The following is a 24,923-nucleotide window of genomic DNA, read 5'->3' as shown; positions in this document are numbered from 1 at the left end:
AAATATTTTATAGATGTTCCCTTGTTTTTTTGCCTTTCTCCCTCCCACTTTTTCTGAGCCTGACCACTGGCTCTCCTCAATTGCAGAGCGAGGCACTTTCTGCTGAGAAGGAAAAGGAAAAGGAAAAAGAGGAGGGCTTGGAGTCCCGGCCAACAACAGCACAAAGCACCCCACCCACACAGCTTTCTGACACCGAGGACTACGCTGGCCTTGAGACCACCAGCTTGTTGCAGCACAGGGACACTGTCCTTCACATCAGTGAGGACAATGGGATGGAGAACCCCTTGCTGGCCACTCACTTCAGCTTCACGCACGTGGAGCTTGGGGAGACTGATGTCGATCTAGATGAATCTCACGTTTAACGCTTGGGGAAGTGCAGTAGTGGGAGGAGGAAGAGAAAAGCGTACCTTCTCCTCTAAGTTCCCTGGTAACTAGTAACTAATTAAAACAAGAGCACTTTATTAACTGAAAGCAGAAAATAGCTAACAGCTGGTTGCTATAGACTGGCAAATTCCTGTTTGTGAAATCTATTTCAGTTCAGGGCAAGACCACAGGAACAGAGAATTTTTACAAAATTCTCAGGGTATGGGTGTGTGGGCAAATATGTGGTCCATAAAACCTTCATCCGGTAGCCATGTACTGTCATCAGCAGCCTTGCTGGGTAAGGGGGCTGTTCTACTGCATGAGAGAGAGAAGAGAAGCCTCTTCTGAGATTGTGCCCAAGATTTATTTTTGTAGCGTTTTTGAGAGGAGGGCTATATAGTAGCTGAATCCAAGGCCCTTACACCTTAGTACTGATAGTGAAAACACTGACCAAAAGTACCAATCTAAAGCTTGATTTTCACAAGCCTGGGACCGTTGTTTCTAACTTGCAGAGCAATGATAAGTACCATGGAGCAATTAGACTTTTTTTTTTTTTGGCACTGCAGACTTTTTAGTTCTAGAGATTACTTTTGTCTGTTGGTTTCATTCCATTCTGTAAGATATTGCCCTTGTTCTACAAAAATATTTGCTCTGTAAAACTAAATACAGTACATACCATAAGAAGGAGTGCATGTGCTGTGCACAGATATAGATGGGCAGGGGGCGAGTGGTCTGCAGATGGTATAAATAGCCCACACTGTCCTGCTTAAATATACTGAGTAATTCATCTCCACAGCTTAAAAAAAAACCCAAGAAACCGCATCTGGAATGTGTGGACCTTCTGGTACCTAGCAACCGCTCCACTGATGCTGTCGTATGTACTTACATATAGGGATTTAAAGTAAATATTTATATATGGTATTTTCATGTTCCTATATATATAAATATATATGTACATTGTAAACAAAAGACGGATATTGCAGGGCAGAAACTTGATGAAAGAATCTATTTTTGGCACGTTGAGATTGTATTTAAAAAGGTTCCATTTTATGTATGTAATGCTCATGGCTGCAAGTATTAGAGAGAGAGAGAGAGAGAGAGATGTAACATTTATATGTAGGTGGAGATCCCCATAGGGGATCAGCTGAAGTCACAGCTGAGTTATGGGCTATGCTGCAGCATCATGGAATTACACTGAAATGTGACTTTAGCCATTAGCCGCTTATGGGCAAACTGCAAAACAGCTGTGAAACAAACCATGAAATCATAAGCAACGCCCAAAGTTACCCTGTGCTTTGGGAATCATACACTGCCTTTTTCAGCTTATGTTAGAAGAACTAGAGTTTATAATCATGGCATTATTGTGCTGGGGAAAATGTTCTAGCTCATCCTGAGAGTCTGTAAAATGTGCTAATTACCAGTTTGGCTCCCGAGGGCTTGTAATTTGGACGCACGCATCATAAAACAGCCTTACTGAGGAGACAGAACGATATCCTCCTATCCGTCTCCCAAGAAAGGACTCGCATCTCTCTTCAACAGCTCTGAAATAGCTGTTTAAAATACTGCCATACAAACAACTGCCTCGCTGCTGTAGTGCAGCATGCGGTTTTTACTGTTGCGTGGAAAATTAACCATATACCTGACAGCAGGTTTCAGCCTGCTGAAACCCATGGAGCCTTCGGGCTGTGCTGCCTGGTATTTGCCAAATGTTCACATTTGCGGGAGCTGTGCACACCGATTTGAGGGGGGAACTCGGGCACGTTAAACCTCTGAAGATAGCAAAAGCCATCCTTCTCCCAGGCTCGTGGGTGTTGAGCATGCTCTGCCACCACCATGTTGGTGAGAGATGGAGACTCTCAGCACCTCTTGGGAAAAGCAAGGCTGAAAAGGCAACAGTTTTGGTAGTGCACCGCCATATATATATAGGTGGTGCACTAATGCACCTTTAAAGTGTACATGGTTTTGTAAGAGGGATGGTTGGGTGAAGATGGCAGCATCTCGGTCTGCTGCTCAATGGGCGTCCTGAATGACAAACCGCTTACTCTGCTGACCAACAACATGCTGTACCGCTTCTTATCTCCTCAGCGCACGGGAGCCAGTGCCAGCTACCTATAGAAGACTGCTTTGGATTAGCTCCTAGCTTGGAGGTCACTCAAAGAATTGCTAAATTCCAGATGCTAAGTTTTATTATTAAGAGTGATGCACAAATGAGGAAAAGCTTCACTTTCAAATCCTGAGGTAGGCTGGGTCACTGGTAGTCAGGTGGGGGAGGAGAGGTTTAGATGCGAGCTGAGTAAATGGCTTGGATACAACACATAGAGAATTTGTGGCACATTTTATAGAGTGACCTTTTCTGCTGAAAATGGGAAGGAAGCGTCTTCCCTGATGAAAAGTCGATGCCTCACCATGGTACTCCACTCTAACGATGACAAAATAGCTGTGATTTACTTCATTTAATTCAATATATGTAATAAATGTTTCCATTCAGGTTTCCCATGGTCACCAGTGAACCCACAGTAGTAAGCCATAGCAAGGACTAAAATGCCTCTTTTTAATGTCTACCCTGCTAGAAATCAATGCAGCTTATAAATGATGTAATCCGTAATTTAGTTTATTCAGGTGGCTGGCAGATGGCGTTGATTTTGTTGGATGGTTGTTGAGAGATGGACAAACAGGCAGACCAGTCGGTCTGTTTTCTCATGTGTTTTACTTTCCTATCGGTTGCACTTAATACTGCACTAATGAGGTGCATACAAGGTACTTTAGCTGGTTTTGTGCTTTCCTCCACTATCTCATGTAACAGAACTGGTGTATTTCTGCTGTGAAAACAAACGATGCTGCTTAAGTAGTGTTAGAGGCCTTAAGCGCATGTCATGTTCAACAAATGTCCAGGCCGCGTGAGTCTTGTCAGCGTGTCAGTCAGTCCCATTGCCTCAGCATTTTTATGCAAACCTTGACTAAATACAGAGGAGTGATGGCAAAAGGACAAGAGTTCTGCGTGTCAGCCTCTTGCACAACACCGCATCGGTCTCCCTTTCTTTGATACGCTGCTAGTGAGGCTGTTTGTCCCGGGATACAGACTGCATGCGTTAAAATTCACCCATCTCCTTTCAATCCTTGCCTTGCCGTAGCTCACCTGGCACCTGCTGCCCCCGGCCCCCAGGCTGTGGCGGGGTGCGAAGTAGCACAGCTGCCTGCAGCCGGCTTTCAAGGGTAACAACGTGTATTTTGTGGCAACTTAAAAAAAAAAAAGACCTGTCAAAACAAGGGGGGGGGTTGGGGGTTTTTTCCCCCTCCAGCGCAGGCCCTTTGCCCGAGGGTGGCTCTCCAGAGGGGTCTGTGCCCCCCCCCCCCCCCCCCCCCCCAAAACGCCCAGCGGGGCCTTGCTGGGGCAGGCGGGGAACAAGGCCGGAGGTCTGCCCGCGCCCGAGCCGAGGCGGGCGGTGGGGCGCGGGGGCCGGCCCTTGAGACTGGGCCCCCGGCAAACGACTGTTGGGAAGCGCCAAAGGCCCCGGCCGGGCCGGGCGCTCTGCTCCCCCGTGCCCGGACGCACAGCTCGCGGGTGGCCGGTAACGGCCTCAAGCTGCGCTCTTTCTTTCTTCCGCGTCGGCAACGCGCCGGCCATGGGGCGCGGCACCGGAGCAGGCGGGAGCCAGCCGCCCGCCGCGGAGGGGCCCCGGCCCGGCCCGGCCCGCAAGATGGCGGCGGGCGGGGAGGGGCGGGGGCGGGGGCGGCCGCCCCTCCCGGCAGGCCGCGCGGCGGCGCATGCGCGGGGCGGCGGGCGGCAGCGATGGCGTCGGGGTGCCGGATCGGGCCGTCCATCCTCAACAGCGACCTGGCGGCGCTGGGCGCCGAGTGCAGCCGCATGCTGGACTGCGGGGCCGACTACCTCCACCTGGATGTAATGGACGGGTAACGGCCGGGGGCGGGCGGGGCCGGGCCGGGCCGGGGGGCGCGGGGGGCGGCCGCCCCCCAGGCTGCGGGCGGGCGGCCTGCCCCGCCCGGCCCGGCCGGGAGTAACCTGCGGGCGGGCGGGTCTCTCTCTTGGGCCCCAAGACACTTCGTCCCGAACATCACCTTCGGCCACCCCGTCGTGGAGAGCCTGCGCAAGCAGCTGGGCCAGGAGCCCTTCTTCGGTAAGGGGGCTGCCCGGGACGCGCTGTCGGGGCCGGCCCCTGCGCTCCCGGCCGGCGCGGGGCGGGCGCCGGCCTCCGCCGCGGCCCCCGGCGCTCGCTGAGGGCTCTCGGCCCTGCTCCCCTCTTCCAGACATGCACATGATGGTGGCCAGACCCGAGCAGTGGGTGAAACCGATGGCCGTCGCCGGCGCAAACCAATACACCTTCCATCTGGAGGCCACGGACAATCCGGGGGCGTTGATAAAAGACATTCGGGAGAACGGGATGAAGGTGAGGGGAGCGCGGGCCCGGAGTAGCGGACTGCGCCCGGCTTAACTAACCGCCCTGTTGCCGGCAGCAGAGGGCCCGTCGCTGCGGGGTCGGGTGGGCCGCGGTTGGCGTGTGCAGCCCTAACGCTCTGCGTGGGTGAAGTCGGTCTCCAGCTTCGGTTTAAGAAGAGCGGGAATCTCTAGTTAGAGCAGCCTGTTCTTACCGCGCTTACGCAGACGCACAACTGTTTGTTTTCCTGGGAGCTGGCACCCAGCGCGAGCCAATCTCGCTGCCTTCGTGTCATCCTAAGGCGCACCGGGCTTTGTCTTGCCTCTCCTGCAGGTGGGCTTGGCGATCAAGCCTGGCACTACAGTCGAACACTTGGCACCTTGGGCCAATCAGATAGACATGGCTTTGGTGATGACAGTAGAACCTGGATTCGGAGGGCAGAAATTTATGGAAGACATGATGCCAAAGGTAAACTTTAGTTTCCTTATTTATTGATCTTAAAGCTCATCACCAGTACGGAGCATAACGGTGAAGCGAATAAACCTGGTCTGGGCGTGTAAGAAGCTATACGTAGCTGTAGCAGCCGAGCGCGGATCTCGGTGCCGACCTTTTTATACCATTTCTCAGGTCCAGTGGCTGAGGACACAGTTTCCCTCACTGGATATTGAAGTGGATGGAGGAGTTGGGCCTGACACCATCCATAAGTGCGCAGAGGTAAGAGGCTGAAGCGGAGCAGCATTCTCGGTTACTGTGCCAAGAGACTTAGTCGTCCCTCGGAATATAAAGCCTAGGAGGAGTTGCGTTTTGACTGTTAGTTTTCAGAGGGAACAGTAAAACACAGTTAATATCAAAATCTACGTGAGGTCTAATCTTGTGCCTTTTTTTTTAATAGTGGCTAGTGAGGCCTCCGCTAAGCTAGAGAAGTTGTTTGTTTCTTGTATGTTTGGGTCAATAGGAGCAATGAGGAAGAAATTAGCAATCTGGGGAAGAGCTGGGGAAGAGCTGTCTTTTCTGAACTTGGTTTGTGGTTTTAGTTAGAGGTATGTATGTTACCTGCGTCCCACAGATAGCGCTTGTTTGCCCACCAGCCTAGAATTCACTACCTCCTTGCGTGTTTTACAGCAAGAAAACTCCTTCAGAAGTGGATCTGTTCTGTGTTATTGAGTGGGTGTTTAATGTCTTTCAGGCAGGTGCAAATATGATTGTATCTGGCAGTGCTATTATGAAGAGCGCAGATCCAAGATCTGTGATCAATCTTCTAAGGAATGTGTGTTCAGAAGCAGCTCAAAAGCGCTGTCTGGATCGGTGAGACCTACCCAAGCGGTGTTCAAGAAGGCTCTGTGCGTGCAGGAGAACCCTTGTTTCTCGTGCGTAAGGGAAGGCTGGATGAACATTAATTACGGAAACTCGTTGCTGCTGAACAGAGGAATCATTCCTTCGCTGCAATGAAGCAAGCAGCAGTGAAAAACATTCTGGCTGTCTTTCAGGGTTGGAAACACAATGGTTTGAACCTGTCTCTTGATTCTGTGGAGGCTAATTTTATGGCACAACCTATAACGCTGACTGGATTGAACTAAACTTCAGTCAGTTTTTGCTTGCTAGAAGAGTATAGCATCACCACAAGCAATCTCTCTTGGGGAAGACTCTAATCAAACTGCCTTCTCCTGTCTGTATTTTGTCATTTGATCTGTGCATTCCTACAAAACTTTTCCAGTATCTGCATTAAACACCCCTCCCTTGGTGTGGTAAGTCTCCTTTAAGCTGTCAAAAATGCATGGTTTTGGGAGTAAGTCTGGGAAAAATGCAGTTTCAGAGGGCTAAAAAATCCCACGGATGCTAGTAATGTTCCTTTGTTTTGCTTTTACTACACAGAAGGACTTGACCTACATAAGTAAGTCAAGTCAAGCATCAAACAAGAAGTCAGTGCAACCTCTTTACCAGGTTACAAGCTGGGAAATACTGTCTCAATTTACCTTTCTTTCAACAGCTAGCTGTGTCTGAAATTCCTGGAAGTGATGGGATTCCATGGAAGAATGTTGCTTTAAAACCCTACAGATAGATAGTTAAAAAACTTTATCTTGTCCCACAGTCTCCTTGGTTTGTACAGATGCCCGAGTAAGAAAGAAAGACAGCGATGTACAGGAACGTTATCTGCTGAAGTGATTTCAGCGTATGTAGGCTGAAATGCACTGCGTGGAGATGGCTCTGTGAAACGGCTTAATGCTCCTCTTGGTTATGAAGCCAGATACTTTTCATAACTTCAATTTTCTTGTGCTGACTTCACAGCCTGGCCTGTTTGGGCACGTGAAAGGCGAGAGTTACAACCCACTAGAGGAAGACCCGAACAGGTCATTTACATGGCCCTGCCTCCCATGGCTCTAATTAGTATTGCCGAGTCCTTTAATATTTCATGGTATGTTGCGTGGTGTTTTTCCTTTTAAGTTGCAATTACAGAAGAAGGGTTGCAAACAGTCTGCTGCCCCAGAGGAACAGCCCAGAAGGCTCAACAGCTGCAGCCAGTCCATTTCCACAAGGCCAAAGTCAAATCTGTTGTCCTTGCAGCAAAGCTGGGCACGTGTCGCCTAGCAGATGCTGAGGCAGCGCTAGAGCTGATGCACCCCTTCTTCTTAAGCCCAGGAGCTGCCAGCTGTCCCACAGATAGGCCTCTGCTCCATGGCTGCGGAAGGAGACGGCTGCAGCACAGCCTGGGTCACTGCCATTGTTAGGTAGGAGGAGGCAGGGCTAGTTCAAACAATCTAGACAAGTGTCTGAAATGCCTAAACTACTACTTTTTCCTGTGTGGTTAATTGTGGTTTAGGTGAATAAATGTCTTTGCTTCCTGTTTCCCCTTGCAACCCCGTTGGAGAACTAGCAAAAGAAAAATGAGTCATCTGGAGCTGCTGCACTGAGGACATCTTTCAGAAGAGGTTTGCCAAAAGAAAACTTGGCTAGGAAAGGTAATAGTCTAAATGGCTGTTAGAGGCGTTAAAGCAGTTTATTCGTACTTCTGGAAAGAACCTGTGTAGAGTCTAATAGAGTGTGCATAGAGAAACTGTCATGGCTCTGGGATCTAAAATGCAGGCCAAGCAGCCACAAATGGGCAATGAAAATGTTAGTTTAGGATTTGGAAGTGTGGCTTTTCATGCTATTGAAAGCAGCAGGACAGCAGGTATAGTATCCTTGCCTCCTGCAGTTGGCCTTACACTGGTTTTTGAAAGGGTAATCAAACTATTTCTGCCTTTTTTTTTTTTTCTCTAATTAATGGCGGGGGGGCAGACATCCCAAAGTCATGCTAGTTAACTGATGGTACTATGCTTTGTTCTGAGCATGGAACCATACAGTATGTTTTCTTTCACAGGTTGTAGTCACTTTGTAATTGTTTTAAATCTGGTAGCTTGCACTTCCATTGATGCTCAGGTTAGGAGTGTGGGAGAGAGAGAGAAATTACACTCGCAGTAAAATTACTCAATTGCTTTTTTTCCATCTAAATCCCACCCAGGTGGGTTTATGCAGCTGGCTACTACTGCAACAGCTTTTTACACATCTAAGGTTAAATCTATTAGTGACCACAGAGCATCCATGGCAGTAACGGTAATGATACTTGGTCTTCTAATGCTTAAGACTGTTCCAGTTTCTCACCTCTATACATTAACAGAAATAATCTGTTAGCCTCTATTTAGGCCTGTCCTCCTGTACTTGGTCACGTAACCCCACAGCGGAAGCACCACAGCTGCAGGACTTGAACCAAACACTGACATGAAAACCAAAAGAGCTGCTTGCATGGTATCCACGGGGCCAGATAAACCCCAGGACCGTTAGATGTTGCAATACCCTGATAAAGCAAAGTTTCAGCAACAAGGGAGAGCACAGTCTGGTGATAGTAAGTCACATGGTCTAGAGCAGTCCAGGGTGATCTGAGAGAGCAAAGGCTCTGTCTGCACTGGAAAACAGGATAAAAGAAACTCTGATATAGCCGAGCTGGGCTTGGATGTGTGTTCCACGGGGTGGTACAGTGCACATCCCTGAGCAAGATAAAAAAACTGCAGTAGACACACACAGAGCTTAATTTTAATAGGGCTTAGAAGTTTGTATTTGTACTTGCATTCCATTAAGGTCCTGGATGCAGAGATGAAGCATTTAAACCCGCATAGCAGCAGGGTGCAGAACATAAGTGGCCTTAAAAAAATGTCTCAGTTGAAAATGGTAAACAAAGCGCAAGGGAAATGGCTGGCTTTGTGGAGCTGCAACACCCCACTTTCATGCGGGGGGGCCTTGCTGCATTATGTTAAGTTGGTATTGCACAGTCAGCCTTTGTAATACCTTCAGCCACAACATTAGGAGCAGTACTGACAGCTGTTTTTCATAGCTTAACAGCCAAAAGACAAACAGGTTGGGTTTTTTTTTTTTCCTGTTGTTTAAAACTTTGAAAAGGAAAGAAAACAAGCAGAGGTTTCTTATGCATTTTATGGCTTTCAAGCATGAGCCTGGCTCTGAGCTCTCAGCCCTCTTCCGCCACTAGCAGCTTCCTCAACCCCAACATTCATGCAAAAACTGGTCTGGAGGTGGGAGTCCAGCTCTGCAGGGAAAAGGGCTGCAGGCAATAAACAAGCATAATAGTGCCAATTCCAGCTGCATGCAGCACAGGGAAAGAACATGAAAGGAGGGGGCTGGGTGTTAAGCACGTTTGCTAACCTTGTCCCAGTAGTGACATGGGGCTACTGAAAAATCAGGTGCCCCTCTGGCTGGAGCAAAGATGCACAGAGTAGAGACAGAGAGGGCAGGGCACAGTGCCTGGTCTGCTGCAAGAAGGTGGCAAATGATGAGAGGTGCTGTGGGTGAGGAGCAGCCTGGGGCTTCCCAAAAAAGCATCTCACTTGACATGTGTGCACAGGGTTCCCCATCTGCCCCTGCCAGATGAAGGGCTGCTGGAGGTAGGCAGGTGACATGAGAAAAGCAAATGCAGCCTGTTTTTCATCACCCCTCCCCACCGGCCTCTGCCTGCCACACTTCCATGTGCCGCTCACCTGATGGCAGAAGCCTGCGCACCACTAACACTTGGAGAACAGCCCCGTGGCCAGGGCATGGGGAAGAAGTAGTGCTCTGGCACACTTGTCCAGCTGTGCAGTCGCTCAGGCAGCTTTGTGTGAAGGCAGCTGCAGTTTGCTGTCACAGGTCTAACCAGCTGAGAGGCAGATGTTAGAGAAAAGACTTCTGACAGTCATGGGGCGCGGTTATGACCAAATGGACATTTTTATAGTTTCTCCAGGGATTTTTTTTTCAGTCTTCTGTCTGCCTGGCCTTTCTTTGGCTAGCCTTTTTATTGCTGCCTTGTGAGGCATTAGCTGGTTCCCACAATGGCTGACAAGAACATCTGAAGAGGGGACAAAGAGAACATGCTTACCCTTGCTCGTATCGATAACCGCTTGTGCAGCCCCTGCAGCTGGCAAAGTAACAAGCAGCTGCTTTAGAACAGCACACTGGAGCCTCACCCAAAAGCAACACAATAGTTCAGCAGCACACCACAGCAGGGAACTGAACAGCAGTGCAGGAACAGCTTTACAGTCCACGAGGCTGACCAAACTTCGTTAATCCAGCTCTTTTCGCACAGGTTTTTTCAGCCTCATTTTAACACCCTTCCCTTCCCACCCCCCCAATCTAGAAAAACACTCTCCTCTTGCTCCTTCCCGTAAAATGCTGGACTGCATTTCCATTTCCTGATGGCACCTTCAGGACATGTTAAGGCAGCTAGGCAGCTGGTTTACTCGGTCTGTCCCATCTCTTAAATTACAGAAACTCCTCACACTGCCCCAGGGATCAGACAGAGCAGGAAGCCCTGACCTTACAACAAAGCTGGGTGAGAGCTGGTCAGATCAGGCTTTTTAATGAACGGATATGGGTATGGAAAAGACCTGCAAAGCATTTGAGACACATAACTTTCAGAAACCTTTTCCCAGCAGCAGATGCACATGCAGGACAAGAGAGATGGAAAAATCCACCTCTCTGTTGAGACACTGAGGGGGACCTCAGCCTCACAGCACTGGCGGAGCTTCGGTATGACAGCAAAGCTTAGTGCCACTGCTGCTTCAGTGTGTTCACAAAGCCATTCTTGGGCCAAGCAGGTCTCTGTGCCAAGAGGAAGCGTTACTGCTATTTCTTCACTTCTAAAAGGCCATCAAATTCAGACTATATACAACATATATAGAAATAACTTTTAATTAAAAAACCAACCTTGCATCAAAGATTATTGTATCAGACATTGAGGCAAGATTCAAGTTTAAGACAAACCAGTGTTAAAAAAGTGTTTAAAAAAATAATCAGAATGTGCAATAAACTACAATGTAGCAATAGGTTGTAGTGTTGAAACTCTACTGTTTTCAGATGCCCAGTGTATATTTCCTGTCATTTTGACAAAAAAAAAAAAAAATTTTGACACTAAAACTGGGTCATCTGTCCAGTGCCATTCCAGATATTACACATGGAAGAAAATTTTGCACAAAAACAGAGACTCCTATTAAATTGCCTTCAACTGTCCTACACAGAAAAACCTCCTGTTGATGGATTATACCTACATTCAATGTTTAATCTTTGTTAATACCTCTTGAGATTGCAGATACATTCCAAGCTGTGCTATTCAGATGCAAGTTTAAACAACTTGCTTTTGTTTCCTCACTGTGAACTCACTGGGAAATTAAAAATCTATCCAGAATCACAATGGAAAGCTTTGGGGCTTCTTTCTTTATTGGTCTTTTAGACATCAATCATCTTTTCCTTTTCAGCTAGTCACCAAATGTTGGCATACTTACGAGACTCTTACAAGGCACTGTACAGAAATTGGAACGAGACTTTGTCTTTAACATATTAAAGCAAAATATTATGAGCCTCATTACTACTGGAGGACCAAGGAAGTTAAGATGACCCAAACCACAATATTCAAAGAGCTGCGTCACTGATTTGACTCGACTCCTCCTTCCTTCCATTTCTCTATACCCACACGACTGAAGCAGAAACCCTACTTTCTGAGTAGCAGATATATCGACTATTGAAATGCAGTGGTCTATTTCTATCTTATTGCTTGAGGGACATCTACATGAAACAATGCCCTGGCACTACGGAGAGCTGAGTACAGATTTTAAGCTAGATGCAAGGCTTCCAGAACGCCTGCTTTGAAACTGCTGGTTCTCACCTACCCTTATCTTACACACAGATTACACACATGCATTTAGAGAGGCAGATTTCTGCCCCATGGTCATGCCACACAGGAAAATAATCCGAGGCTATCGCTTCTCCCCACTATTTTTTCAAGTAGTTTTTCTGTGTTCAGTTGAAGTTGTTGGTTAAGGTAGACAGCATCTCCTGCTGCAACAGAATCCACCAGAACCAGAAATGCATTTGAAAACAAACAAAACAGAAAAGGATGATTATTAATAAATGTGGCAATATGACAACAGAAAGTGAATGGTGCCAGCAATTTATGTGCGCCCACTCCCGACATTGGGAATATTAGACTTCCAGCTTGAAATAATTACTTTCTCTTGGGGTTCAGGAAGAAGAAAGTGTTGTCTTTGGAATTTATCCTGCCTGTTACAAAGCAAGAAAGAAAATATATTATATGCAGCTAACGTACGGGTTTTGAATTGTGCTGTCATATGCTGTGTGAACAAGAGAGATTTTACCTTACACTTTTCTCCACCTTAATTGGCTTTCTTAATGAACCACATTATTCCCTGTCACCTTTGTTTTCTTGTATTGTTGATTCCCAGGCAAACGTTTTCGCAGTCTTCTGGCTCTTCAGTAGATTGTTTTCTTGGTGGCTGGCCATTGTCTGGCAAACCAATGGGTATGCATGAAGTACAGAGAGAGTCGCTGGAGAAAGCTGCACTTGACATTTCAGTCTGATTCGTTATTTGATCTTGGCACAGTAAAGCTTCTACCTCTTCATCTTTTAGTGGAAAAACTCGAAGTTCCCACAGCCCAGACTGAAAGGAATCAGAAGGGTAGAAGTGAGGGTGGAAAAAGAGAAAAGAGGGGGAAAAAGGGATTTCAGTGGCGTCTGAACTGATTAGCTATGTGCAGAACAATCTGCTATCAAGTAACAAATGAGTGTCTGTCTTTACAATGTTTGCAGGGCTCTTCAGATAAAGAATACGACACTGCTAGGCACCGGCTGTCAATGTAAGCTGGCTTCATACAGTTTTGAACTAGTAACAGAGCTACAATTGAACAAGCACAGTGCAGGAAGGGGGAAGCTCTTTTCCATGGTGCCAGACCATCAGGATACCTGACCCCATAAGCATCAGGCCTGTCTAGAACCCTGGCCAACATCCCTGAAAAAAAGATCTAGCATCCCTGAACCCAGGCCTGCCGTACTCACCTCAAAAACACATGCCGTGTGTACTGAGCAATGAAATTTTTACCTGTTGACAAATCTTGGGCTTAATTCATAAAGCACACCAATATAGTTCTGAACAGGAGTGCTACGTTCAGTCTACATAAACTAGGGGGACAGCCTGAGATTCTCATCAGTGAGACAGGAGGATATGTTCAGGTTCTTTGTTTTAGGTTAGAGACAGTGGTCACTGAAGACCTGACCAGACCCAGAAGCTATTGGAAGCACCCACCTTCCCTTCTTGGCTCTCCCTGCAGAGTTGTGCAATCCCTGAACCAACAGAGCTGTGTGCTTCTGATGTCAAGTCGGAAACAGGTTCAGCAGCGCAATGCAGCGGGGCACAGGAGCTGCTGTGGTGGTCTTTCTGCACCGAATCTTGGCTGTGTCGTCCGTCAGCATTTTTGCTGTAAGATCTAATGCAGGGTAAGAGACGAGAGTCTTAAGAGCTACACCCTGCCCTTTCACATCGCCAGAACAGTTTAGGTTTTCTTTTCAGTGTTCTGTTTCTCCATACATGCTACCTACATTTTACTTATTTAAATCAAGAGAGCAGACGAAAACACATGGTTCTTAACAACCTCGTTGTCACAAGCCAGAGCAAAGTGTGCTACATGGAGGGGCTAACTAGATAAAACAGGTCTGGTACAGGCGCAGTCCGGCTACAGGACAGGTGGTAGCTGGTCCCACTCCCGCACCTTGCTCCACACCCTCATCAGAACTGAAATTTTGGACAAGAGAAGTCAGCGAGCCATGGGCTGTTCCCACGCAGGAGAACATGGCATCATTTGCAGGAGCCTGCGGAGTCCAAACTGCACTGTCAGCAGACTGTGCCAATGTAACCTGAGAAGAAACAGCAGGTCCTTGGGCTCCCCGTTCCCACCTCTGCTCTGGACTCATTTCCAAAGCAGTCAAAATAATTCAGTAAGATTAAAAATTTTGATCTCACCTTCAATGCACATTTGAACTAGGTGTAAAATACTGGCATGCATCTTAAACGCCAGGTGGAAGTCTGGCCTTGCTCATATCAATGGCAGTTCTACTTCTGAATTCAAATAGCACAAAGATTTCACCAAGGGGTTCATAGTTTCAAAATTAAGGGTACGTATAGAACTTGTATTTTTCTGTACACTTTCTAAAGTTTTTTTTTATGTTCAAAATTGCTTAAAATAGAATTCCTTAATATGGTTTAGCTCTAATTTTATCCTGCATTAAAAAAAGCTATCTTTGCATAGTTATTCATAGTGTCATGGTTCACTTTCAGCCAAGAGTAGACACAAGCATATGATAAATAGCAGAAAAAGTTATCCCTGCATTTATAGGATGCTTCTTGTCCCGACAGATTCTGAAGCAATTTACGGGAATCCCTTTCCCAGAGCCAAATTGCAGATGCACTGCTTTTTGCAAGACTTTTAGGGGTTATATTTAATTCTCATGAGTTTTGCACCGGCCAGCAAGTCTGTGAGAATTAACGTTTTTCACACAATGACTTTTTAAAGTGTAAGGTCCCTGGCACAGCCCAGGACCCTTCAGTAACGCGCCTCTAAATGCAGTGGACTTTCATCTAAGGTAAGTGAAGTTACACTTGGTGGCTAAAGTCGTAATAACTGGGAGTGGCACAAACTAGCCCAGCTATGTGTTCAGTATGGGAGTAAGATTTTTATTCACTAATACCAGGTCACTAACATGCCAAATTTCTGTAAGTATGTGCGCTTCAGAACTGCCTTCCCTTTCCAGCCACAAAACCAAACATACCTGGTACTGGTCCCTGATGCGTTAATTAATGAAGAGTGCCCTCATTTTCAAACTCCTCTGTGACAGCATTTCTGAAACTGCTGCACCAACAACCAACACCAGTGGTTCAATAGGAACACTCTTATCAAAGTCAATACACCTGCCTGCTATTCCTTCTGGGCCAGCGGCTCTGCTCCCACAGCGACCACCTTGCTCGCTCTCTTTCTTCATACTTTGTATGACGTAAGGAAAAAACTTCATCTGACAGATCTTCTATCTGTAACGAAATACAGGGATAGCTGCTGCCATAATTATGAACATCGCTAGAAACAAAGGCAGCCAATATTATGTATAATTCTGCAAAGGTCTGTTCACCAAACAAGAGGCAGCAACACAAAGCATGGTTGCAGTATACATGGCACATCAAAATACACGCATTCAGCTTATACTCTCACTAGAGCTCTAGTATATGGGATGCTGTCACTTTCGCTTTATTTCTTTGCATGTCTGTGGTTGATCTGAATGGATACAGAAATTATACCCCCCATGCAATGAACACATTTTTCTCTATGGTGACAGGCAGAAAATTAAGAGGACAAGTATTCATTTGCAAATCAAGGCAGTATTAAAAGCACATAATAAAGACAAGCAAAAATTCCAGGAGTTTCCAGAGACTGCTTTAGGAGGAGGCTGGGAGGCAGCAGGATTTGCCAGGTGCTCTTTAAGCATGGAGAAATAGGTCTGAGATCACCAACTTTGATAGCTCCACACTGAGAGGAACTCAGCAAACCTGAGGTGCTGCATTCCTGCTACGAAACCAAGCAGAAAATGGTTTCTGCATTGAAGAGACTATTTCTTAGCAAATTACTTGCACAACCCCAGTACAGCTTAAAACGGCCCTAATGTGAGTACCTCAACTGCTTGTAGTCAAACAAGAGCCAGCTTTTTTGGTAGAACTCCCCAGATGTAGCTATTGCATCTGACCTTCACTTTGAAAGAACCATCTTCATTTTTCCATTGGCAGCACACCAGGAAGTTTGCTCCTTAGACACAGCTGGGCAAGTAGCTCTTTGCTGCGCTTCCCCCTCACTCCCCAAATGGCAAGGCAAGCTCTTGGCTGGACCCCTCCAGCACAGCTCAGAGTTACTTCAAAGTGCTCCAAACCATTCAGCCTCTTCAAAGTTCAGCTAAAAAGCTAAGGCTGGCGAGAGCATACAAATGCTGCAGCCATGAATTTTATGCCAGCCACTCCCAACTGAAAAACAGAGAAATTCTAGGAAAGAACAATTCCTGGTCATAGCAGCTGTGGAGCTGCACTGCCAGATCAGTCCTGGACAAGAATTATACCAATAATTGGGGGGTCATGGAAAATAAAATGAATTTTTTCTATAAAGCAAAATCCTCAGTAGTGTTATACAAGTAACACCATTTATCTTCTGACTGAGTCTGATAAAATACAGAACCAAATGCAGAGTCCTCACTGCAGTGCCAGATAGCACCATACAATGTCAGCTGGAAGTACTCCAGACAACTAACGTCCCTGAGGTTTTCTGCAGAAGCCATTCTTTGTATCAAGTCTTGCAGCACTGAGGTAGTTCATGACCATTATGGGTACAAACGCAAAGTATTACAATGCATTTATGCTGCTGTAAACTATCTGTTAGTGGCACTCAGCTTGCCAGAGAGCACATTTCCAGCCTAGGTGGCTGGTCATGAACTACAGCACCACAGTGAAATTTAATGGGACCAACGAAAAGGATCCCAAAGACTTCAGTGCGGTCTGAATCGGCCACAGGACCTGCTTGCTAAAACTGTAGCTGCCCGGTTCCTCCTCAGCCCAGCACTCAACAGGAACCTTCAGACAAACAGGCCTGCTTTGTTTGCCCATCTCATGACTGCTTTTTGAAGACTCCTCATTGCTTTTATTTATTTATGTTAAACACAAACCACTTTGTTAGCTGCTGGTTTCCTTTCATACAAGTCAACTTAATGGGTTTCCTCCTTTCTCAGAAATTCACCAGCTCTGTCAGTTGGATGGCATTAGTATGGGGCTGCATCTCAGTTCAGATTCTGTCTTTCCAAGGTCAATGAGGTATAGCGTGAAAGTGAGAATTTTATGAACTACAAAAGTGCTATTCCCTCAGGGAAAAGTCAGGATTTTTCTGTGTGCTCAGATTTCCTTTGAAGTGGAAACAAAAGATAATTCTGAAAGAAAAACTTATACTTTGAAAATAGTTTTCTTAGCAAATTGCCAAAACTTTTCATGCTGGGAAGAAACTTCATTTTTAACAAGCTTCCTTTCAAAAATCAAAGTCCACTTTCCTCTCCAAGTGAAGAGTTTTGAAAAATACAGAAATAAGCCTTGCTGTTCCTTTTCCATAGCTGGTGATAGCAGACTTAACTACTTGTTTATTTAAAATGAGTTTTATCCTATGCCATTGAAGACTAGCAAGTAATACATTTTCTTATTTAAAAATTATTCTTTGTTCTGTGGATAAAATCACATTACATCAGAGTAAAAGGTCTCTACTTGGTTCAATACAGCCTCTGCCCCTCCCCAGTTTTGTAATGCTTTATATTTTCCTCCACCAATTTTAGGTTAATTTAAAGTTGCTGTAACTGGAGAAAATTGATATTTTTTTTCCCCACTAAGGTTAGTTCAAAAAAGGACAAAAGAACTGTCATTCCTTGGTGGATGGATCTGGCAGTGATGTTGAGAAAAAAGACTATTAGGAAGGCCTGTTTGTGAGGCATGTCTAATGATTTCACTCAAAGAAAAAGACTTAAAGCAAACTAAGGTTTGGATCCCCCCCCCATCACATCTAGTTAAGCTACAAGACACTATGCATTAATGTTGAATAGCACCAGGAGTATTTCTGAAAGGTTCTCCAAACAACAAAGTCTGTGTTTCAGTCTTTGGCTTCACAGGAAAGACTGAGTCATAAGCCATGAAAACACTTATGCAAAACTAATTACACACAGAATTATTCCAAAGTATTTGTCATTACTAAAACAACTACAAAATAAACTTGAACATTACTTTACAACTGTGCCTTACCAGAAACTTTAACCTGGACAAAACAAATTAAAAACAAAATAAAACAGGAAAACCCGTGCCACACCCTCCTATGCCTTAAAGCAATAACAGACTGCAAATTCATACATGCAAACCAGGAAACTCAAATGCTCTATTTCCAAAAACTAAGTATTTTTAGAGCAAGTAATAGAGCAGACATAGACAGTAGATTAACTTTTGCATTTGCATTTTACATCCTTGTAAGGCAAAATTTCCAGAAACAAAAATTAGGCACCCAAAAAAGGTAAGCTTTTTGTATTCAAATAAATAGGCCTGATTTTCAGAATGTGCTGAGTTCCCATCCTTGGAAGTGTGGCTCCTATAGAACACGACAAATTTGGGACCCCACATTTTTTTGTAACTTGTGGAAACTTTGGGTGCAAGTCTATTGCATGGATACAGGTTGTTGCATTCAAAGCCTTTAAATGAAGGGGGAAGGAGGTATCGAGTGGAAGAAATCCCTAACTGCTGGTTGACACAAGGACAACTCCAGAAGTTTTAAATTTAGCCATGCAGAAGATAGGCAGAAAAGAAACCATTATACCACCACAGGCTACTATGCAGTGGAAAGCAAAGAAAAAGCTTACTTTTATATAAAAGTAGGAAGTACATTTTGCCTTCTCTTGTCCTTCACGAATGATCTACTGAAGCTTGCCTTGATTTCAGTACCAGGGACAATTTCAAGAGTGCCACAGCGTGAGTGCACAAAATGCAAAAAGGTAATGCTGCTGTTTTCTCATGTCTTTTTTTAAAGATTACTCAGTAACAAATCTAGCTCAGTCTAAAACCTAAAGCAAGGAAGTGAAAGAATTATGATCAGATAACCACCTTTTCTCAGTGCTCTGAAAAACATCCAAACCAATTAACACAATCCTAAAAGAAAGGGGGAAAATTTGGCAAAGGATGATTTACACAAACAAGATCTTTAGCATTTTTCTCTTGTCTGACATTTCTCCTCTCTCATTCTACCCAGCAGCTGACAGACAATACAGAAGCAGTGGACCACAGCAGGAGGCAAAGCTGCTTTATTGTTAACTCAAGTTATTTCCTGCCCAAAGGATGAATCATACAGGATCAACTAGTCATGCCAAACACAAATGTACTGGGAGGGCTACTAAACAAGCAATTAGCCTGTGAGCTTCACAGAGAGACACCTTGAAGTCCCTTCAGCAAAATACGCTAAAAGTACGTGAGACAAGTCATCTGTATGGGATCTGAAATCTAAACAAGAAGTCCACTGAGTCTTCCAAGCAAGTCCCTTGAAGCCCTGAAGGCAAATCACTGTTGAAATTCTTTTTTTTCCCCACAGATACCAGGATGGAAGGCAACGAACAGTAGATTCTCAAGGGACAGTGTGCCCTTGCTGCCTTATTAGTTATTCTCCAAATGGTTTAATTAAATATCCTTGCAGGAGAGTTCTCCTGGGTATGTAATTTGACCTTCTCACTACAAAAGAATATCAGGCGTGTTTCCTGCTAGCAGAGTCGGTACCAAACCAAAAGGTGGTGGAGGTGACATAAATCTGACCACCAGATTTCACAAGAATTTCTTAAGTGCATGAGAAAAGGCAGGGACAGAGTAAGTTTTTCTCTTCCTTCTGACCCAAGAGTACAGTGCCAAATAAGTGCAACTACACCAGGTAGGGAGCTGAGACCATGATGCTCTCCAAAAGGAAAGGTTCATTTCCATGGAGCAGGCAGCTACAGACCTAGCAAAACTCTGTGGAAGCTAGCGTCTTTGCGGAGAGTATATTTTCTACCCCAAGGGAGTGGCATAATGATTTAATTTGTTTACTGTGTTTAGCATAACCTTCTGTACTGCTACCCAAATGTGATCTTCTTCTACTACTAAGGCACCTAAACCCTGGTTCTAGAAATTCTCTGAAAAAGGAGCTCAAGAACAGATATTGTAGATGAAGGTACAAATACAAGTCCTACAGTTACAAGAGTTGATAGTGGCCTGTAGCAGAGACTGGAGGGAGATTTAGAGATGTCCAAAGGACACCAAAACTTGCAGGTTTCTAGAAAAGGAACCACAAAAAGATTGGAAGGACAGAAGACCAGCCTAGAGACCAGACCTGCTGGTAGATTCACACTGGGATTAGGAAATGCCTTAAACCCCTGATTAGGGGAGAAAGGGACCCCCAGCTGCAAAGTCCACAGACATTCCCTGGAAGAAAAAGGTAGCTGCTTATGTCTGGAGGAACCAACAGTAGCACATGATCTTCAAACTTAGCTCAAGAGGCAAGCAGGAAATGCTGAAGGTTACGTTGTTCCTGACAAAGCAGAAAGAAGAAAAGTTTGGTCCCAACAGGAGGGTTGCAGGAAAACGAACACCGAGAAAAAAAACTGAGAAAACCTGCTGGGCCCACAGGCAAAATGCCAAATTACCTCCTGAAGAGCAACAGGCCATGGGAACTGGCCATGAAAGAAGAGGATGAGAGAGGACAGACATTATAGCACTGGCAGCCCCGAAGAGACAGTCGCAGTGGGAGACCCAGAATCACAATGCCCAGGAGCAGGGGAGGTGGAGGCCTGACCAAAAGGACCCTTTGGGAGTGCTGACAGCAAGGGACAGAACAGCCAAAGGAACAAGTGACAACAATTATTAATGGAGACACTCACACTTCTGTCATCCACCATAGGGTCGAGTAGGTTGGGATAAGACACATTTTCACAATCTGCTATTAATACTTTATTTTTGAAATTTTAAACTTACCAGGATTTGCACAAAGTCAGTGACTTTGGATACATACCGATTATCCCAATTATATATTATATATTATATCTAGTTTAATTAAAAACTGGTGGTTTAATTAAAATACAGCCTACCTCTTCTTCATCTGTATGAGATCTTTCTAAAGGTTGAAATTCAACAACTCTCCAGCTAGAAATGAGACAAGAAAAGTCAAATTAATTTACCTAAATGCTGTTTCATTATTTCAGCAGTAGAGACAACTCTTCTGTTTCTACACTACATTGGTAGTTACTCCTTCTTCAACGCTGCGTGTGCTTCAAAATTTCTTTCAGATAAAATAATTTCAAATTTAAGGTACTGATAACAGGTGCCCAAAATTTAGATTTTCCTTTCCCAACCCAGTATCTAACCTTTCCTTTTCCTAACACAGTCTTTAAGCTATCCAACAGAGTCTTATTAATATTTTTAGCTTTAAAGACAATATAAAAGCAAATACAAATTAGAGATTTAAAATATGGAACAATTGCATTTGGCCGTTTCAGGCAATTTGCTAGTAAGCCACTGAATTACAGCACAGGAGATCAGTTACCCTGTTTTAGCAATCTAAAGACGTTCTTCTTCTAAAAAAAGAGATGTCTCTAGAATCATGGATTATAGGTTTACACTGTATGGAAAAAATTAAGCTTATTCTACTGTATCAGAATGGATAAATTTTAAAAATATATACTAAAACCATTTCTGTTTAATTCACTGAAAATAGTTAACTATTTTCTTATGAACCATAACCTACAAAAAAAGACAGCAACCTCTAAACAACCCATTCAGAGCATGTCAGCCTTACGGCACATTTAAGGCCCTGAATATCACTACAATTAAGATGATATAAACCCACTTCTATTTTTAGCCAGTCTGTGCATCTACCACCTCCCTGTGTGTATCACACTATTTCCCTTGTGCTATCAGCTGTCCAGTCTTCCCACCAGTCCAGTAACACAAATTGAAGTGCACAGAAAAAACCCTAAGCACACGAAAAGATCATCTTAACATAAAATTATCTAACTACATGTTAATAATATTCTTAGTTAACGTTCTCATGTTCATTTCGGTATCTTCTTTGCAACTAAGGAGGTCACGAACAAACCTTGGGGTAAGGATTTCTTTGTACTGTAGTTTCTCCAACTTCGATGGTGCCACCAGCGACATTGGAATAACAATGTTGTCTATATCATAGGAGCTCTCACTTCTCAACCTCCTCCTGGAGTTATGCTGTATAATATAATCAATACAAGAGGAAATTCATCAGCTCAAATCATAGGAACTACATGTTAGCTAAGAAACTTTAAAACTGCACGAGAAGAAAGTCTGTAACTTGAACACATTTTCTAGTTGTTTAATGACTTCTGACTCCCTCTCCCCGATGGAATCTCAACAAATCTTAAAACTATCTCATCTCTGAGATTTACTTCTTGCTGGCATAACGCTTACTGAAATCAGTGGGAGTCTCCCTTCCTTGATTTCAGTTACAATTAATTGTGAATACTTATAAGAACTTTGAAGTTAATGCTGCCTTCTCCATAATGTTCAGTCTACAAAGACGACCTTCTATAATATATCTACTAATGCATAACCCAAGTGGTTCTTCAGCGTGATACAATTAAGAATTCCAAAAGAATGAAGCTACATTTAGCAGTGAAGAACAGCCTACAAGGGAAGTGGTTTTCTGAAAGACATGCAAAAGACAGAAACTGAATTTCTTTGCCGTGATCACAGTAGGATTCCTGGTGGTGTTCTCTGCCCACTAGTGCATGGAATCTACATGGGTCAAAACCTTAAGTTCCTCAATTACAGGAGAAAGTTTAGTTTTAAATCATGATACATTCCATATTACAAGATCTCAATTTTTAGCCAAACGTCAATGGAAGCAGGCTATTCTAAAACACTCATTTAGGTGTTCTTTGACGATGGTCTGCTCAAGCAAGGGAAAAAAGGAGGACTGTGCATTGTCAAAACTGCATGGGGGACATAGATTTAAACTCAGTTCTCCAGGAGTCATCACCAGATTGAATCATGACGACTTACAGAGCACCAGTATACCACTAGGCTCAGCAGAACCATGGGACTGAAATCTAAATAGTATTATGAAATTCTCAATGAATTCCAATAAAACAAAGTGTGTTTCTGCAGGGACTTCACTGAACCAGAGCTCTGCTGCTCCTCAGCAAATTTATATACCTGAGACTTTGCCTGTAGTTCTGCACAAAAGGTTTTAAATAGTGAACCTGAGAGTTAACAAATTCTGTAACTGTATTTGCACCATGAGGCCATTTTATGTAGCTGCACCAAGAAAAAAGAGTCGTAAGAGCCCTTGTGTAAAATTCGGAACATAAATCACAGTATTTTTAATGCAACTTGGAAAAAAAAAACCCAAAATGAAAGGCCCAATGCCAATAAACTAAATTTACACTCCAGTTATATGATCTGCAAAATTCTTTTACAAGCAAGTATCTGTTTTAGGAACACCACATACTCAATCTGGAACAAATTACTTAATGTAATCCACTTAATTCACTGTAAAAATGCTCTGTACTGTAATTTAACACTAAATTAGATGTAAAAGGCATGTGTTTTTGGATTATTAATTTGCACAACTCTCTGTTGATATTTCAGTTAAGACAGTGATACATTTTTGGTTTACCTGGGATGAAGTGCTGTGAGTGGGCCTAGACATCGCATTGACATTGGTCATGGCAGCAAAACTGCTATGGGATTCTGGTTCTGCATGTTGAAAGGAGAATGTCTCAAACCTACCGTTACGTTCGCCTGTCACAAAAAATGAGAAAAATGCATACCGACTGTTGTCTATTAGACTAAAGATATTTCTCCATACAGTAATAGTAAAGTCATTTCTAGAAGCCCACAGCTAACCACTTACCATTTACTGAATACTAAAAAAAAGCCATCTAGCCACTTGCTACTCATCCTGTCACTGTTGTTCAGAAAAATCATCCCTCTCCTTCTACAATGCCTTTCTTCTTGTGGAACCAGGTTCATATGGGCAAACGCTGCTTCTTTTTTCAGGAGCTGCCATGGACTACACACACAGCAAATGCAATCAGACTTAGAGGAACGCTCCCCAGTGTTCCCTAACAGCGCTTCCCTAGCTGGGGTGTGTCTCACTCACATACCAGTTCACCGAGCCCTCACTGATGGTTTCTTCCTTCCTAAATGATAAAACAAAACCGGCAGCAAGGGTAACAAAATTAGTTTCTAGACCTCCATGTGTGGTTTCTTCTAGTAGTAGTCCACTGCTCCAGACAAATCGTAATTCTTGTTTACTCTTATTCAGCCCCAGTATAAGCAGCATTTAGGGGGATTCAGAATTTAACCACCTGTGTTCTGCTTTCCTTCTACCTTATTTTCCAATAACAAAAGAGAACTCAGATTTAATATACCAACTAATAAAAAGAATCAGTGTATTCCAACATGGAAAAAGAGGTAAGACTGATCCTAAAGACTGTATTGCACAGGCTGGGTCGAAGACATGAACTCTCATCTCCCACGCAGCTCTGCAACTCCCTGGCACACAGCTTTTATTTTTGGCCTTGTTCATCAGGCTGACCTTCCCCATGGATGACTTCTCCTAGACAGCGCCCAAATTAGGTATAAATATGTAGTACTACACCCGTAGCACTAATAAGCTAGAACTTCTGCTGCTACTCATGAATACATCACATAGTGGTTTTCTGGCATTGGGGAAACTATGATCCTTGTGATAAAAGATTGCTTTTTTGTTCCGTTAACTCAAAGAACTAAATACTATTGGCAGAAGACTAATTGTAACTTCAAAAGGTTTATAGCAAGAAGTTTTCTCTCTTACTAGTGCTCCCAAGCAACTCCAACTGTTGATCTCGGTGTGCATGACAGTACGCTTAGGGAAACAATGTGGTTGCAAGAAACACTGTCTCAGCATCCGCCTTTTGGGGACCAGCGACTGGTTAGGGGAGCGGGTAGCATGGAAAAAAGGACTACTGATGGCGACAGGGGACAAGGCACAGCACCCCCGTGCAGAGACAGACACAGAGCGTAAGAGAAGGCTGTAGAGCAAAGGGGAGGACTGTAATGTACAAGGGGAATGATGCAGAGAAAAAACCCCTCATCTAAATCAGAGAGTTTTCAGTGTGTCCAAAAAATCCTTTTACTCTCTCCTGTAACTTTCTAATCAATAGGGTTGTTTTTTTTTTTTGGGGGGGGGGGGGGGGAGATGGAGGGGTGGATT

General features: G+C 44.3%; 3 protein-coding genes across 28 annotated transcripts in view; 2 read left to right on the top strand and 1 right to left on the bottom strand.

The window, feature by feature from the left end:
- Positions 1–3,352, top strand: part of UNC80 (unc-80 homolog, NALCN channel complex subunit) — a 136,171-nt gene extending 132,819 nt beyond the window's left edge. For all 13 annotated transcript variants that reach the window (XM_052792236.1, XM_052792231.1, XM_052792235.1 and 10 more), the window contains one exon: positions 87–3,352. In XM_052792236.1, the coding sequence (XP_052648196.1) occupies positions 87–362 (276 nt within the window). In that variant the 3' untranslated portion in view covers positions 363–3,352. The remainder of the gene's footprint in view (positions 1–86) is intronic.
- A 761-nt stretch (positions 3,353–4,113) lies between these two features.
- On the top strand, positions 4,114–20,758 carry RPE (ribulose-5-phosphate-3-epimerase). Of its 4 annotated transcripts, none has more exons than XM_052793405.1 (6): positions 4,114–4,275; positions 4,420–4,499; positions 4,630–4,769; positions 5,091–5,225; positions 5,385–5,471; positions 18,924–20,758. In XM_052793405.1, the coding sequence occupies exons 1-6, from the start codon at positions 4,154–4,156 to the stop codon at positions 19,011–19,013; spliced, it is 654 nt and encodes a 217-aa protein (XP_052649365.1). In that variant the 5' UTR covers positions 4,114–4,153; the 3' UTR covers positions 19,014–20,758. The 4 variants fall into 4 exon arrangements, with proteins under 4 accessions (XP_052649365.1, XP_052649367.1, XP_052649364.1 ...); XM_052793407.1 differs by lacking the exon at positions 18,924–20,758 and adding an exon at positions 5,944–6,517 and having other exon boundaries at positions 4,115–4,264; XM_052793404.1 differs by lacking the exon at positions 18,924–20,758 and adding an exon at positions 5,944–6,517 and having other exon boundaries at positions 4,115–4,275.
- Positions 10,955–24,923, bottom strand: part of KANSL1L (KAT8 regulatory NSL complex subunit 1 like) — a 66,596-nt gene continuing 52,627 nt past the window's right edge. For 10 of the 11 annotated variants that reach the window (XM_052793398.1, XM_052793394.1, XM_052793395.1 and 7 more), the window contains 6 exons: positions 23,343–23,467; positions 21,789–21,913; positions 20,782–20,836; positions 15,039–15,151; positions 13,376–13,556; positions 10,955–12,733 (listed from right to left, as the gene is read on the bottom strand). In XM_052793398.1, coding sequence (XP_052649358.1) covers positions 12,485–12,733; positions 13,376–13,556; positions 15,039–15,151; positions 20,782–20,836; positions 21,789–21,913; positions 23,343–23,467 — 848 coding nt within the window. In that variant the 3' untranslated portion in view covers positions 10,955–12,484. The remainder of the gene's footprint in view (positions 12,734–13,375; positions 13,557–15,038; positions 15,152–20,781; positions 20,837–21,788; positions 21,914–23,342; positions 23,468–24,923) is intronic. The other variant, XR_008236101.1, reaches the window with a different exon arrangement.

The sequence above is a fragment of the Harpia harpyja genome, chromosome 7, assembly GCF_026419915.1.
Source record: "Harpia harpyja isolate bHarHar1 chromosome 7, bHarHar1 primary haplotype, whole genome shotgun sequence".
Lineage (NCBI taxonomy): Eukaryota > Metazoa > Chordata > Aves > Accipitriformes > Accipitridae > Harpia > Harpia harpyja.
Note: the sequence above shows the minus strand (reverse complement) of the source record. Positions and strands in the feature narration are given on the sequence as shown.

Bases quoted from the DNA above. Each gene is read 5' to 3' on its own strand.
- RPE (XM_052793404.1), top strand. From the start codon at position 4,154: ATGGCGTCGGGGTGCCGGATCGGGCCGTCCATCCTCAACAGCGACCTG. The intron at 4,276-4,419 runs GTAACGGCCGGG...TTGGGCCCCAAG, and splicing joins CACCTGGATGTAATGGACGG to ACACTTCGTCCCGAACATCA. The intron at 4,500-4,629 runs GTAAGGGGGCTG...CCCCTCTTCCAG, and splicing joins GGGCCAGGAGCCCTTCTTCG to ACATGCACATGATGGTGGCC.